The sequence below is a fragment of the Chrysemys picta genome, chromosome 7 (genome assembly GCF_011386835.1).
Source record: "Chrysemys picta bellii isolate R12L10 chromosome 7, ASM1138683v2, whole genome shotgun sequence".
In the NCBI taxonomy this organism is placed as follows: Eukaryota; Metazoa; Chordata; order Testudines; family Emydidae; genus Chrysemys; species Chrysemys picta.
The window spans coordinates 107,286,762-107,304,180 of record NC_088797.1 but is presented as its reverse complement, the minus strand read 5'-3'; the positions used below and the strand labels follow the sequence as shown (position 1 = coordinate 107,304,180).

General features: G+C 44.3%; 2 protein-coding genes across 5 annotated transcripts in view; one reads left to right on the top strand and one right to left on the bottom strand.

Moving 5' to 3' along the window:
• Window positions 1-17,403, bottom strand: part of TEX36 (testis expressed 36) — a 28,478-nt gene extending 11,075 nt beyond the window's left edge. Inside the window, exon 1 of the mRNA XM_065552258.1 lies at window positions 17,080-17,403. Within this exon, the coding sequence (XP_065408330.1) occupies window positions 17,080-17,235 (156 nt within the window). The 5' untranslated portion in view covers window positions 17,236-17,403. The remainder of the gene's footprint in view (window positions 1-17,079) is intronic.
• EDRF1 (erythroid differentiation regulatory factor 1) overlaps window positions 16,623-17,419 on the top strand; it is a 46,028-nt gene continuing 45,231 nt past the window's right edge. Inside the window, exon 1 of one of the 4 annotated variants that reach the window (XM_065552255.1) lies at window positions 16,623-16,894. In XM_065552255.1, coding sequence (XP_065408327.1) covers window positions 16,778-16,894 — 117 coding nt within the window. In that variant the 5' untranslated portion in view covers window positions 16,623-16,777. The remainder of the gene's footprint in view (window positions 16,895-17,419) is intronic. The other 3 variants (XM_065552256.1, XM_042855385.2, XM_065552257.1) reach the window with 3 other exon arrangements.

Here is a 17,419-nt window from a genome sequence, read left to right as displayed (position 1 = left end):
AATAATAAATTTAAGGGCCTTTTATTTGCCTTCTAGCTTTGAGCCTGTAAAGTTAACATTTTCAAGCTTTTCTCTGTAACGATGAGGGCTAGAAACTTATTTTTTAAATAAATAAATAAAATAAAAGCTGAGAGTCTCAAAAAATAACAGGACTCGAAGAGCTGGTATTTTAAGAAAAACATCAAATATCACAAATCTTGTGATTAAAATGATGAGATTATGTCATTGTGCGTAGTCAAGCATGTGCATACATTTTTGCAAGATCAGGACCTAAATAAATACTCAGCACCCAGTAAGGAGGTTTTCATCATACTCAACATCTTACCAGTTCAAGCGACTAGGAAGGAAATAAACAATATTTTGAACCACCACTGCTTTTAGAACAATTGTAGGAAAAGTTTTCAAGTTAGATTATAAATGTCCATATGAACAATGGAATAATTAAGTTATGAACTTAACAATTTAGTTAAGTGCAGGTGAGCATATAACCAGAGATCAACACTGTGAAAATTAACATTAATAGGATTTTAGTGATTTTGAGATTATTATTATTATAACCGTGAGTCAAATGGGGAGATGCATTTTTATCTTATTTAGATAACACCACATCTTAGATCTGAAAATTTTCTTTCACTGTTCTCCAACATTTTTTTATGTATGTGTATGTGAAGCTTTATTTATTGTTTAACCAACTGTTTAAAAGATTTATCTAAACATTCTCCCATTTATTTGAAACTTTTAAGAATACTTTGTGCGCTACAAATTGAATTTAAACCTTCCCGAATCTACTTTCCTATTTTCTTTTTCTTTAGTGCAAATTTATTTAAAATAGATCTGCAATGTACAAACACATCTTGTTTTCCATCATTGATTTTGACAGAATGAAATTTTTATTGTGCTCTTCATAAAACTGAATTTATGTGATACACAGTTTTAAAGTTATAGTCAAAATACAATATCCTTTCATTACTGTATGACATTTGTTCCTTACTTAACATATTAGCCTGCCATTCTACGTTGAAAGCTATAACAAACAATTGCATTACTTCTTGTGAAAATGTACCTTGGTAATGTTGCTAAAAGTATAGAAAAAAGCCTGCTGAAATGGTAAAACAATTTAACAATATTAAGCAGTGGCTGGCTTCCCCATCCAGTCAGTAGCTCCACCACCCAATGTGGGTCCCTCAAGCAAATTGCCAGTCAACTCTAATGGCTCTAATTCTACCATGGATGACTCAGGATGGCCTGATTAGCTCATTATTTTTGTTTAGGCAACTCGAGGCAGGCATCCCCAAAATCCATAGGTCCATATCATGCCATCTGCGTTTAAACCTGTGAATAAAAACAAAAGCCTGCAGCTGCTTTTAAAATGTCACTCAATTTACTGGAAAACTACAACTCTGGCAAAGCTTGTATAAGTTAATCATGGGCAGACACTCATTACAAAACTCACTAAGTAAAAGAGGCATGAGATGCACCCTTGTGACAATGCCAGTCTTGGAAGCTAAGGATAATGAACAAATGCTCATCACTGGTAAGCTATGAAAAATAGGGTTGTGAGACATTGCAAAGGTGGTCTTGTACTGCCACTGCCTGTGCTGTAAGTGTTAAAAATGGAAAAAGAAAGAACCTCAGTTTCTTGTCCTTTTGGAACGTAACCTTTCATGGGCACTATATTTTCTTTAAAAAACAAATTATTCATACCATATAGCAGAATTTATGCAACAAGAAGATCCCTCTTGTGAAATTGGTGATTTCTGGTACCAAAACCTTCAATTCTAAAATTATACTCTAAAGGAAAACCCTTCATAATTAGAGATGCAGATGTATAGAAAGAGTCCAGTTCAGTCCTCAAATACATCTGTGTAAATCTCACTGAAGTCAATAACCAAATCTTGAGAGTTTGCTGTTAACATTAAGGAGACCAGGATTTGGCACACACAGAATTATATGTGAATTTCTGATGGCAGAATATGATCCAAACATTGCAACAACTACAATGCAACTACAATGCAAGATAACAGGTCAATAAGAATTCTATATTGGACGTACATCTTTCATCAGTCTTTTAAATTATTAAGTTATGATGTTTCTAAATACAGAGAGAAAGAAAATAGTGGAGTGTAAGGTGATTGTATCTGAGTTCAGATCATATTCCAACTACAGTACAGACCCATTTACGTGCAAATCTGCTTAACACACGGTAGCGCCATGCCTCCCAGTGCTACCTATTTAACAGCAAGACTTGTTAGTGAGCGGTACAGGAACTTGCTATGAAGCGCTACAGATTTGCTTACTAACTCACTGACATAGAAATCGACAGGAAGTGCGGAGCAGAAACATGTTGTATGTCTTTACTGCACTTTAAGGATGGTCCTTTGCTGCGACAGCGCTTTAAGGATGGTCCTTTGCCGCGGCAGCGCTGGGCCGACGACGGGGGGAGGGGGCCGCAGCAACGTTAAAGCGCTGCCACAGCAAAGGACCCTGCAGCGCTTTAAGGTCCCTGTCCCTTTTTCCCCCCCTTGGCCGCCGACGGAGGGGAGGGGGGGAAAGGGAGCAGCTGCCCCGGGGCCAGCGATTTAAAAGGACCTGTGGCTCCGGACGCCGCTACCGCAGCAGCTGTGTCCGGAGCTCTGGGCCCTTTAAATCGCCATGGGAACTCCAGGCGGTGCGGACCAGGCGGCCTGGAAGGGCTGGCTGGGGGATGCTGACTCCTAGCCCCGCCCCTTCCGCCCAAGGCCCTGCCCCTTCCAGGGTCCAGAGCCACTCCCGACCCGTACCGGTAAGTGTCCTGAGTTACTTTCACCTCTGTGTAGTAATAATAATGTTTTTATTAGATTACACATTTGAAGTTATATTGTTGCAAAGTGCCATTAACAGATAGGCCTGCAGTATTAGAGACGCTGTGAATATGTATGTAATCCTAGATAATTATACATGTATATATAGATATCTTAAGATATTACAGCATGGCCCTCTTTACCCGTGGTCAGTTAACAAGCGGTCATGACGGCTTGACTCCTGACATCCGTGCGTAAACGGGTCTGTACTATAAAACCAAAGAAATTAAACGCAAAAACCTATATGATTTTAATTAAACTGGTGTAAATTGGGTGCGGGTCTACTGATTTTAAGGTAGTACTCCAGAGTTACACTGGAGAACCTGAGGTCAGAATGTCATCTTTTGCCTCTTCTCTTCTTCTTACCATGACATTTTTATGCTGCGCACTACAGCTGGACCATCTTATGACTTCCTTTGTATCACACGATACCCTCTCTTTCTTTGAGTCCTCTTTTACTTAGCTTTCTTTGCTACTCTCCTTCTGAATGTTGTCAAGGACTATCCATGAGCTGGATTATTCTATTGTTATTATATTGGTCTGAATCAGGCTTCTTATATTTCATAAAGTCTACCACGGGATCTTTTGGCAGGCAAACTAGCAAGTAGAAATCAAAACCATTTGTGATGAATCAAGTGTTAGCCCTTTGTACATTGATTTGTACTCTTTTCTATCATTTTGTTGTTGCTGATTATGACATTAATTTTTCCACTCTAATACTTAGAAGGGGTGTGCCAGACCACTCTTACAGTTTTAGTGCTAAAATTTAAATGTTTTGTTTTGTTTTGTTTTAAGGGAGCTGGGATTGGACTTTCCACCCATTCCTTAGGACATTAGAAATTGTTTCTCCTGTATTCCCTCACACTGTGCATATAGTGGATTTGCTTGTGCTCAAACGTTAGGCTTGTTCCTCTTCTCAATCACATCTGATTTACGCTAGTGTAATTCCATTGACCTCAATGGAGACACTCTCAATTTACCTGGGTGTAAATAAGAGAACAGGCCCCATATCTTCAGGCTGTTCTAGGGTTTTGACAGCTCTTTCGCTGCTCCATGCTTCTATTGCAGCAGTTAATGTAAGAAAGAAGAAGCTGTTAAAAATCATTTGTCTAGTTTAGCCAGTAAGTGTGAATCTATTATATTTATAGTGGCCAAGGAGACATGACACCACCATTTCCACATTAATGCTTTCTCTCTCTGTCTTCGTACTACCACACACTCTAGCACAGCAAGATTTAGATTTTGTAGATGGGGGCTTGAATGTTGAAGGATGGAAGTTGTAAAACGTTATGGTTTATATTATAGGAAATATAAATAATAGTAATAAAGAAAACAGAGTAAGGGAAGGCTCTATACTATAGCTGTGTATGAGATTTTCAGTCTTAATAGTTCTAAGTTCACTTATGTTGTCTCAGGGTATTTCTACACTAGGAGGGTATTTCGATTGTACTTAAATCGAATATGTGGAATCGATATTACAAAGTTGAACGTGTGTATCCACACTAAGGACAGTAATTCGACTTTGTGAGTCCACACTAACGGGGCAAGCATCGACATTGGAAGCGGTGCACTGTGGGCACCTATCCCACAGTTCCCGCTGCCCATTGGAATTCTGGGTCGAGCCCCCTGTGCCTGTTGGGGAAAAAAATGTGTCGAGTGTGGTTTTGGGTAACTGTCATCATCCAACCGTCACTCCCACCCTCCCTCCCTGAAAGCGCCGGCAGGCAATCAGTTCGCGCACTTTTCTGGTGAGTGACAGCGCGGACGCCACAACACTGCGAGCATGGAGCCCGCTGCGACCAGCGCTGCAGTTATGGCCGTTGTCAACACCTCACAGCTTATCATCCACCTTTTCCAGAGGCAGATGCTGAGAAATCGGGAGAGGAGGCTACGGCAGCGTGGTGTGGACATGAAGTCTGAGAGTGGCACAGACCTCTGGCAAAGCACGGGACCCCGCGCAGTGAACATCATGGTCACAATGGGTCATGTTGATGCTGTGGAACGGTGATTCTGGGCCCGGGAAACAAGCACGGACTGGTGGGACCGCATAGTGCTGCAAGTCTGGGATGAATCACAGTGGCTGTGAAACTTTCGTATGTGGAAGGGAACTTTCCTTGAACGTTGTGAGTTGCTGTCCCCTGCCCTGAAGCGCAAGGACACCCGGATGCGAGCAGCCCTGACTGTCCAGAAGAGAGTGGCCATAGCCCTCTGGAAGCTTGCAACACCAGACAGCTACCGGTCAGTCGCGAATCACTTTGGCGTCGGGAAATCTACCGTGGGGGTTGCTGTGATGCAAGTAGCCAACGCAATCATTGAGCTACTGCTGTCAAAGGTAGTGACCCTTGGAAACGTCCAGGTCATCATAGATGGCTTTGCCATGATGGGATTCCCAAACTGCGGTGGGGCTATAGATGAAACTCAAATCCCTATCCTGGGACCGGACCACCACGCCAGCCAGTACATTAACCGAAAGGGCTACTTTTCAATGGTGCTGCAAGCACTGGTGGACCATAGGGGACGTTTTAACAACATCAACGTAGGATGGCCGGGCAAGGTTCATGACGCTCGTGTTTTCAGGAACTCTGGTCTGTTTAGACGGCTGCAGGAAGGTATTTACTTCCACAAAATAACTGTTGGGGATGTGGAGATGCCTAAAGTGATCCTCGGGGACCCAGCCTATCCGCTAATACCCTGGCTCATGAAGCCCTATAAAGGCGCCCTGGACAGTGCAAATGAACTTTTCAACTACCGGCTGAGCAAGTGCAGAATGGTGATGGAGTGTGCTTTTGGACATCTCAAGGGGAGATGGGGAATCTTACTGATCTCAGCGAAACCAATATCCCCATTGTTATTGCAGCTTGCTGTGTGCTCCACAATCTGTGTGAGAGCAAGGGGGAGACCTTTATGGCGGGATGGGAGGTTGAGGCGAATAGCCTGGTTGCTGATTACGCCAGCCAGCCAGCCGTGTGATTAGAAGAGCCCAGCGGGACGCGCTGTGCATCCGGGAGGCTTTGAAAGTTAGGTTCCTCAGTGAGCAGGGTAACCTGTGACTATTACGTTTGTTTAAAGAGAAGCTGAAGCTGCCCCCATTTCTTTACCCACTACTTACTGTTGACTATCCTCTCCAGCTACATACCCCATTCACCCCGTCCCCCCCTTCCAACACATGTTTAAAAATAAAAGACATGGAACTTTGTTAATGAACACCGTTTTCTTTATTACGCATTTCGCGGTAGTGTTGAAAGTGGGACGCATACTGTGGTGGGGAGCGGGCGTACTGATGGAAAGAAAGCTTCTAAACTCGAGGAATGACAGGCTTCTGCTAATAGAGTGGTCCGCAGTGGTGGACTGGTTGTTTCAACGGAGCCTGCCACCCCTCCTTTTCGGGACTCTGTGTGTGGGGGCTATGTGACTTTGTGGCGGGGGAGGACGGTTACAGATCCCCTGCTGCGTGGCTCTGTGATCCAGGACAAGGACCACTGCATAAGATCTCTATCCGCCCCCCCCCCCAACAGAACATGAAAACCACCTCCCAGACTGACCAGGGTGCCTAGTGACTGCAATGTGTGTGTGACCTTCTGCTGAACCTGCCCCCGTGTCTGTACCCTGGTAAAGGTGACTGTCCTCTCCAATTACCAACCCCCCTACTCCCCTTCAAACACAGTCTCCCCTAAAAGAACATGATGGATACAGTAATTAACAGAAACGTATCTTTTATTAACAACTACACAGTTAGGGGATAAAACTGGGACGGGGGCTTGGGTGAAGCGGGAAGGAAAGGACTTATCAAATTTTTGGGAATGAGAGCCTTCTGGTACTTGAGCAGTCTGCAGGGGTGGAGTGACAGTTTTCAAGGCACCTGCCGCCCCTCCTTCTTTGGACTTTGGGTGAGGGGGGTATGGGACTTTGTGGCAGGGGATGGCGGTTAGAGATAGACTGCAGCAGGGCTCTGTCCTCCTGCCTCCAGTCCTGCAGAACATCCACAAGGCGCCGGAGCGTGTCTGTTTGCTCCCTCATTAGTCCAAGCAGTGTTTGAGTCGCCTGCTGGTCTTCCTGCTGCCACCTCTCCTCCTGTTCGCTGTGTGCTCGCTGGTATTGAGACATGTTCTCCCTCCACTGGGTCTGCTGTGCCGACTCGGCTCGGGAGCAGCCCATAAGTTCTGAGAACATGTCGTCCCGTGTCCTTTTCTTTCTCCGCCTAATCTGCGCCAGCCTCTGCGAGAGGGATGGCATGGTAGGTCGGGAGACATTCGCAGCTGTGGGATGGGAAAAAGGGAGTGAATTCCTCACAAAGATAATTTATTGTGAACAATGAACATAGTCTTTCTCTGTGAACAAGACCATGCACAGTACCTATCACATGCGCACTCAGGACAAGATCGAATTTTCGGCCTTCGCATTCAGTGCCTCGGGTCTTGCAGTGGAGATCAGACAACCGGGGCAGGACAGCGGAATTCGGGTAGCAGGCTGACATGGTAAGCCGTAGACTTTTGGCTGCTTAAAACTTAAATTATAGCTGTGCCCTCCTTTCACGTTTAAAGCAATGCTCCTATCGTTGGCCAGTTCCTGCTGCCGGCAATCCGGCAAGCATGAACTCTGCCCCTTTCCCACCCCCTCGCGGCTGTCCCCGGGAAAGATCCCTGTATGCTGCCCCTCTCCCGCCTCCACCGCGTGGCTGTAAACCACCGGTGAGAGTTCTGTAAAGGAACAGGCAAGCAGTCCCAATAGTAACATTCCCCTAATTCTAAGCAGGTCACCAATACCGACATCACTCTGCTGAGAATTTCGGAGACCGAGAAAGAACGCATGCTGCGTGAAAGCCAGCAAAAACCAGGCCCGTATGCCGCCGTGCTCTGCAAGGCAATGATCCCAGAGTACTTGATGATAGCCTGGTGAGGAAAAGTTTCCTACTACGGAGGATACAATAAGGCCGCTCTCCCCAGGAACCTCATGCAAAGGCTTTCCAATTACCTCCAGGAGAGCTTCGTGGAGATGTCCCATGAGGATTTCTGCTCTATCCCCGTACATATAGACCTTCTTTTCCAGTAGCTGCACTGGCAAGGACTAAAAAGTAGAGCGCCTAGGGCAAACTAATCATGATAAACCGGACATTGTTAGATTCTTTTGCAGTAGTTGCACTGCCAAGGACTAAAACGATAAGCGCCTAGGGCAAACAAATCATGAAAAACCCATTGATAATATTCCTGTTCTGTTTAAAATAAATGTTTACATGTTTAAAACACTTACCGACTGATCCTTCCCCTGATTCAGGGTCAGGATTAACGCCTGGGGACGGTTGGTAGGGGATCTCTGTGAGGGTGATGAAGAGATCCTGGCTGTCTGGGAAATCAGCGTCATAAGCGCTGTCGACTGCCTCGTCCTCCTCCTCACCTTCCTCATCTTCCCCGTCCGCTAACATCTCAGAGGAAGCGGCCGTTGACAATATCCCATCCTCAGAGTCCACGGTCAGTGGTGGGGTAGTGGTGGCGGCCGCACCTAGAATGGAATGCAGTGCCTCGTAGAAACGGCATGTCTGGGGCTGGGATCCGGAGCGTCCGTTTGACTCTTTGGTCTTCTGGTACGCTTGTCTCAGCTCCTTGATTTTCACGCGGCACTGAGTTGCATCCCGGCTGTATCCTCTCTCCGTCATGGCTTTTGAGATCTTCTCGTAGATTTTTGCATTCCGTCTTTTTGATCGCAGCTCCGAAAGCACGGTCTCATCGCCCCACACAGCGATCAGATCCAAGACTTCCCGATCGGTCCATGCTGGGGCCCTCTTTCTATTCTGAGATTGCATGGTCACCTCTGCTGGAGAACTCTGCATCGTTGTCAGTGCTGCTGAGCTCGCCACGATGTCCAAACAGGAAATGAGATTCAAACTGCCCAGACAGGAAAAGGAATTCAAATTTTCCCGGGGCTTTTCCTGTGTGGCTGGTCAGAGCATCCGAGCTCGGACTGCTGTCCAGAGTGTCAACAGAGTGGTGCACTGTGGGATAGCTCCCGGAGCTATTAGCATCGATTTCCATCCACACCTACCCTAATTCGACATGGCCATGTCGAATTTAGCGCTACTCCCCTCGTTGGGGAGGAGTACAGAAATCGAATTTAAGAGACCTCTATGTCGAACTAAATAGCTTCGTTGTGTGGACGGGTGCAGGGTTAATTCGATTTAACGCTGCTAAATTCGACATAACCTCCTAGTGTAGACCAGGCCTCAGTATCTTTCTGAAATATTTGTAATACTTGTTTAGAGCTATCCTTTATAGGGGAGCAATTAGAGTTCACTTATCCATTAGTGCTGTATTATTGGTAACACATTACACATCAGACACAGTATGTCATGAAAACAAGACACCGAGCAAGGAAATAAATTGATATATCGGAGAGAGTTCAGAGAAGAGCTACGAGAATGATTAAAGGATTAGAAAACATGCTGCACACTAACAAACTCAAAGAGCGCATTCTAATTAGTTTAACAAAGAGAAGGTTAACGGATGACTTGATTACAATCTAAAATAATCTATATGGGGAACAAATATTTAATAATGTACTCTTCAGTCTAGAAGAAAAAGGTATAACATAATCCAATGGCTGGACATTGAAACTAGACAAATTCAGACCGGAAATAAGGTGTAATTTTTTGACAGTGAGGGTAATTAATCACTGGAACAATTTACCAAGGGTTATGATAGATTCTCTATCACTGACAATATTTAAATCAAGACTGGATATTTTTCTCAAGAATATGCTCTAGGAATTCAGAAGTTCTATGGCCTGTGTTGTACAGGAGGGCAGGCTAGAAGATCACAATGGTCCCTTCTGGCTTTGGAATCCATAAATCGATGAAATCAGGAAAATTATATTTTTAAGTAGAGCTGTCAAGCGATTAAAAAATTAATCACGATTAATTGCAGGATTAAAAATATTAATCGTGATTAATCCCGCTGTTAATAACAGAATAGAATTTATTTAAATATTTTTGGATGTTTTCTACATTTTCAAATATATTGATTTCAATTACAACACAAAGTTACAATACAAAGTGTACAGGGCTTACTTTATATTTATTTTTATTACAAAGATTTGTACTGTAAAAAACAAAAGAAATAGTATTTTTCAATTCACCTCATACAAGTACTATTGTGCAATCTCTTTATCATGAAAGTTGAACTTACAAATGTAGACTTATGTACAAACAAATAACTGCATTCAAAAATAAAACAATGTAAAACTTTAGAACCTATAAGTCCTTCAGTACTACTACTTGTTCAGCCAATCGCTTAGACAAAGCAGTTTGGTTACAATTTGCAGGTGATAATGCTGCCCACTTCTTGTTTACAATGTCACCTGAGAGTGAGAACAGGCGTTCGCATGGCACTGTTGCAGCTGGCGTTGCAAGATATTTACGTGCCAGATGCGCTAAAGATTCATGTCCCTTCATGCTTCAACCACCATTCCAGAGGACATGCATCCATGCTGATGACAGATTCTGCTCGATACCAATCCAAATCAGTGTGGCATAATCCATGTTCATTTTCATCAACTGAGTCAGATGCCACAAGCGGAAGGTTGATTTTCTTTTTTGGTGGTTCAGGTTCTCTAGTTTCCGCATCAGAATGTTGCTCTTTAAAGACTTCTGAAAGCATGCTCTACACCTCATCCTTCTCAGATTTTGGATGGCACTTTAGATTCTTAAACGTTGGGTCGAGTGCTGTAGCTATTTTTAGAAATCTCACATTGGTACCTTCTTTGTGTTTTGTCAAATCTGCTGTGAAAGTGTTCTTAAAAAGAACATGTGCTGGGTCATCATCCGAGACTGCTATAACATGAAATATATGGCAGAATTATGCTCTTGTTCCTTGAAGTTGTGTTGGTGAGAGTGGTGCTTTGAGAAATTCTGTCTGCACAAGGCAAATGCAGTCAGGATGACTGAAACAGCACAGCTTATGCCTGCTGCAGAACAGTGCAATATGGGCTCCTTTCTCCAGGCTCACAAGAGAGGTTGACCTCACTAATTTACGGGCCTTGGGGGTTCATTAAGTGCACTAGCCACATCTCCTTTTGTGCTCAGGAAGAGCTATCAGAAGCACAGTCCCTTTGTCATATATGAATGTACTGTGGGAAAAGACTCCCTATGTCATCTACTTCTAATACACCCACAAAAGACTGTCAAGAATCTATCTCTAGACTCAACATAAATGTAAAGAACTCTCTAGCTTATTGAACTCATTCACTCTGGCTGGACAATGCCATAGAATTCAATAAGGGCCAGATCTTATGCCCACTGAAGTCAATAGAAAGACTACCATTGACTTAATTGGGCTTTGGATCAAGCCCTAATATTCTCCACCTCTACAGCAATCAGTGGGCCTTGTGTAAAACCTAATAGAGATATCTTAAGGCCTGTTTATTCTTTATCCCCCCATGCCCCCCAGCATCCTAGTTATGGATACGGAGGTTTCTTTCTAAACTTTACATTGTGCTCAATTATGATTTCATTATGCCGACAAATGTCTACTCTGAGAAACATGGAGATCACGAAAGTCAATTCACACAATCTAAATAATAATACAATGCAGGTCTCTGCAGGATAAAAGCTAATATATTAATTTAATACGAATAATAATTTCATTTTCATTAATAAACTCACTGTGCCTCCCCTGCCATAGACATGTATTTAAACAATGTTATTCTTGAGTATTCAATTAAAATATATCCTTTCCAGAAAACATGTAACCAAACATAGAGCAGTATTTCCTCGCATGCTTCACAATGACCCAACATTTCTCTAACCTCTCTCCCCATGTCCCCATTTATTTTGTAACCTCTGAGATGACCACATTAGCAAGGAATGTTTTGTTCCACAAAAGGAAGGAGAGGCCAACAAAATGACATTTGTGTAGGAAATGCATTTTCTGTGAAGTTAAAACTAAACTATATAAAATGAGCAAACAAATTACAATATTGTTTTTATGGTGAAGCTATTCATGATACAATTTTAAATTACATTTTGAGCTTAAACAGAAGCAGTTTGCACCACCTACTGGTATATATTGCTTACACTCAATCTTGAAACATCTGTCCATGAAAAACCTTCTAAGAAACTAGTTACATTTGCCAGATCTTAAATAATCCTTACGATCTCAATTTCTTTCAGAAACCATTTCCTAAAACAAGCTATTTGGAAGCCAGATTTATTCATCTAACAAAATTAGTACATTGTACAGCTTGCTTCTGAAATACAGGAATGATTAAAACAATAATGCCAGCCAATGAGATACAAATGTAGGTTTTCAAAGGCACTCACTCTTGGCGAAACTCTGCTCCCATTTAAATCTGATTTCTATGGGAGTGTGTTAGGCCAATGCTGAGCACCACTTGTATATTAAAAGGAATACAGGAATCAATATATATTATCAGTTGTTAAAGTAAAAGATTCAACTAGGCAACTAAAATTACAAGAATCCTAAGCAAACAAGATAATAAGTTTAACATGTTCCACAGTAGTTAAAAAAGAGAAATCACCCATTGAAAATATGATAGTTTTACATTAATAATCATCACCATCATTAACATGGCTTAATTCCAGCCAGGTAATGGAAACACAAAATATTCATTTAGGTTCTTTTCCATTACAAAATAAAAACATAAATTAAAATAAATTTCCTACACGTCAAAGCCAAAAAAAAGCAAAAAATACATTTGCCCATCTGTAGTGAGAATACTGAAGGCAAGATTGTGGCTGGCCTGCACAGGTCCACAAAGAGTGGATGGGTGAAAGGAACCTTCTCCCTGCTGCTTACAGCCTTGATGGATGATGTGTGTTACAATTTCAGTCTTTGCACTCGTGCAAGGACAAGAAACGTCTACCAGCAGCAGCACTAGACCGTCAAAGATGAAGGGAGCAGAACCATGCCCATTCAGTAAGGCCTGCTAAGGGAGCTGAACCAGAGTTGGGAGGAAAACACATGGCTCTGTTAAAGGTTAATGCAGATCCTGCTGTGTACTATCCCACCAGTAATTTGGCAGATGCAGTAAGAATGCTTCTGCCTATCTAGATAACTTATATTGTCTCTATCTTGCCAGTATCTGAGCACCTCCCAAACATTAATGAATGTAATGGTATGTCTACACAACATTTGGAGTAAGCCTCCCATCTGGGAGTTAACAGATTCGGGTTAGTGGGCTGGCACTAGCGCTCTGAAAATAGCTATACACACATCACTTTGAAGTTGCAGCCTGGGCTACATTCTGATTATGCCGCAGAATGTCTGATAGTTAATTATCTTTAATGAAGTCTATGGCAGAGTCAGGAATTGATCCTAGTCTGGTACCCTAGCCACAAAACTAACCTTCCTTCCTCCATATTTTCCATTTGGTGCTGAGCTCCTCTGAACCACTTCTTCCCCCTACCCACCCACCATGAGTGAAGGTTTGCATACATATAGCCCATAATGTGTTAAAGGGTTCCCATAACATGAAATCCACAATATCTTCTTGACCTAATTAAATTGCTCTAGATGAGCTGAAGAACGGAGTGATCAGTGAGGTGATAAAATTTGCAAATATAAAATCATTTAGATTAATCAAGGCTAGAGATGATTCTACAGAAACTGTAGCGAGACCTAATAAAACTGGGTGAATGGGGAACATTGGGATTTGCCCTCTGAACTATGTAAATAGAAACTGCGCCTATCATATAAGATCTATATGCAAGATTCATCATGGAATTAATTTTTATGGCAAATATTCCATATGCATTCAAGATGGGATTTACAGTGGAAGAGCTGATAGAACCTCACAAATAGTGGAGCAACTGTCATTAACATTAGATATTATAAACAGTCTCTAAAGCTAACAATAAATAAATGCTTTGTTTAAAATTCTAGTTTTTATAAATAATTAGAATTTCCACTATCTTTATTTTAAATGAAAAACACTAGTTCCCCTAGCAATTAGATAAAGAGATATTAAGATAAGTATTAGATATTTCTTTCTTTCACTGATACTTCAGAAGTCTATTAAATCCTCCCCAGTAAATCCTTGGGGAACAAATGTAGCAAACTTGTCATTAGTTGGCTCTGTCTGCTGAAAACAGCCCCGTGAGATCATAGGGCACAAATCAGGTTACAAAGAAAGAGCTGTCAATGAGAAATTCAACGTAACAAATGGTGAAATTGTCAGATGACAGTGGGATATAATCTGCAGCATCTCTCTCTGGAAAGAATCCGTAAACAGTGGGATCACTTCATCTTGTTGGCCCTCACTCACTCTGAGGTGGACATGGCAGCCATTTTCTTTTGTTTAGCAACACTTCACAACAATTTTTGTGAAGGGAAGTGAAGAATAACAGTCAACTGAATACTAGGGCTGCTTTGCCCATTTTACAGATAGAGAAAGGAGGCATAGAGAGGTGAAGTATTTCCTAAAGGTCACATACTGAGTTTTGGCACAACTGTAGGTAGAACCCAGAAGTCCTGACTAATCTAGAGATTAGACAACACTTGTCCTTATCTTCTTATAAACTGATCAGAGAATGACATTTGCATTTTAGATGATGCTGGCTTGTTTTATAAAATGTGGACAGGTTAGTCTAACTTTAAAGGGAATTAAATGCCATGGTGGCAAATGCAGCAAGAAATAACCGACACTAAATATGAATAGTTCGGAGCATCGCAAGCCATTTGTTGCAGGCAAGAACAAATGTCCAGATCCTCAAAAGTATTTAGACAGCTTACTACCATTTATTTTAATGAGAGTTGCATGCCTAAATACCTTTGAGATTCTGGGCCAAAGCTCCTGGTGCTTTCATATTCTACATCTCATCTTACTAATTAGCTAACAAAAGAACACACCTGGATAGTGAGATGTGTGAATAACAACTGCATTAACTAAAGAGAAAATGTAAATAAAAGTGCAAAAATCTGTCATTTGTAGGTAACTACCTAAGCTCATCCAGGTGTCAAAAAAGCTGTCACTCAATTTTAAATTATACTACCAAACATACCTCTAGGCTTTAGTCTTCAACACAAGTTAAACTGACTAGTCAGGAGTACTGTAAGCATCTGCTAAAGAATGTCTGGTAATTACAGATCAAAGCAATAATTTGGATGCCATTAGTCTTAATATTAAAGAAGCTCATGGAGATAGCTTACTCTAAGAACATAAGAATAGCTATATTGGGTTGGACCAATAGACCATCTAGCCCGGGGTGAGCAAACTATGGCCCGTGGGCCACATCTGGCCCGCCAGCTGTTTTAATCTGGTCCTCGAGCTCTCGCTGGAGAGTGGGGGCTGAGGCTTGCTCCGCTCCGATACTCCAGCTGGGAAGCAGGGTCGAGGGCTGCTCCACGCAGCTCCGGGAAGCAGCGGCATTTCCTCCCTCCGGCTCCTACGCATAGGGACAGCCAAGGGCTCCGCTCCACACATTGCCCCCACCCCAAATGCCGTCCCCGCAGCTCCCACTGGCCAGGAACCGTAGCCAATGGGAGCTGCAGAGATGATGCCTGTGGACAGGCAATATGCAGAACTGCCTGGCTGCACCTCCACATATGAGCTGGAGAAGGGACATGCCGCTGTTTCCGGGAGCCGCATGAGGTAAGTGCCGCCTGGAGCCTGCACCCCTGAGCCTCTTCCCGTGGCCCAACCCCCTGCCCCAGCCCTGTTCCCCCTCCCACCCTCCAAACCCCTCAATCCCAGCCCGGCGCACTCTCCTCCACCCAAACCCCTCATCCCCAGCCCCACCCCAGAGCCTGCGCCCCCAGCTGGAGCCCTCACCCCCTCCCACACATCAACCCCAATTTTGTGAGCATTCATGACCCGCCAAACACATTTTTATTCCCAGATGCGGCCCTCGGGCCAAAAAGTTTGCCCATCCCTGATCTAGCCCAATATCCTGTCTTCTAGCAGTAGCTGGTGCCAGATATTTCAGAGGGAATGAACTGAACAGGGCAATTATCAAATGATCTATCCTCTGTTGTCCAGTCCCTGCTGCTGGCCCCCACAGGTTTAGGATGATTCAGAGCATGGGGTTGTATCTCTAACCATTCTGGCTAGAAGCCACTGATGGACCTACCCTCCATTAACTTATCTAATTCTTTTTTGAACCCACGTATACTTTTGGCCTTCACATCAACCCCATCAACAAGTTCAAGAAGTACTTCTTTTTGTTTGTTTTAAACCTGCTGCCTATTAATTTTATTGGGTGACACTTGGTTCTTGTGATATGTGAAGGGGTAAATAACACTTCCCTCTTCACTTTCTCCATACCATTCATGATTTTATAGCTGTCATATCCCCCCTTAGTCATCTCTTTTCTAAACTGAACAGTCCCAGTGTTTTTAAACTCACCTCATACAGAAGCTGTTCCATACCCCAATCATTTGTCTTGCCCTTCTCTGTACTTTCCCCAGGTCTAATAGAGCTCTGTCTAGATGGGACAGAACGCTACACAGGACTCAGTGTGGGCTTGCCATGGATTTCTGGCTTTATGCTATTTTCTTACTATCCCTTTCCTAATGACCTCTAACACTCGCTTAGCTTTTTGGATGGCTGCTGCACGCTTTGCCCGGGCGCCAGTTCCACGCACCCCAACATGCCACGGATTCATTGCTGTTAATTTTATGAGGGTCACAAGCACGGCCATGAAACAAGCCAGCCCCCACAGTGGAGCCTTAGCGGAAGCCCCCGTGCGCGGCGCGCGGACACGCACGTGCCCAAACACGTTGGCGAGCCGCGAGCGTACACAAGGGCTGCGGCAGCGGCTGTAACCAGACGCTCTCGGCAAGTCCCGCGAGAAGGATCCTTCTCTGCGAGATTTCCGTTCCCCCTTCCCCTCCGCTTCTTGGGCAGCTAGTGGCAGCCGCGGCCTCACGCTCCTTTCGGTTCTGCGGCAGCCTGCCCCCGCCGGGGCCGGGCTGGCTGCGAGGACAGAGCCAATGGAGGGCACGGGGGCCCCCCCGCCCCGGGGAGCCTGTGCCGAAGCGGGCCCCGCCGCGGGAAGCGACTTAGGGGCGCCCGTCCCGCTGAAGGGAGACCCAGAAGAGCTGAAGCAGGTGAGCGGCAGCCTCCCCCGGGGCTCCGAGCCCGCAGCCAGGCGGGGAGCTCGCGGTTCGGTGGGGCCTGCTCCGCTTGTGGGCTCCGCTCCCGCACCCCCCTCCCACGATGTTCTAGAGCCGGGGTGCCCGCTCCTCTCCCCCGTCTACACACACGCCGCGGTGTCTGCCCTGCGGACTCACACCTGTGTCCATAGCCGGGGTATCGCCCACTTTATCCCCCTGTGGTGCGTGGGAGGGGGTGTCCGCAAGCCGGGGACATGGCCAACCGCACCGTCTGCCAGCATGCGGCCCGGTTGGCACCTGTCGGATTCCCAGGTGTCACTCAGGCACACTGACATGGTGGCAGTTTCCCATTGTCTCGGTGCCTGTCAGCCTTCAACTCCCCATACCTCCAGTTATAAAGAGTGCGCTGTGAAGTGACTGTTCCACTCCGCCCCTGGGTTTTCTTTTGACACGTGGAATGGGCTGCCACTTAGGGATAGTGTACACTAAAAGCCGTGCAGCTGCACTGATGCAACTGTG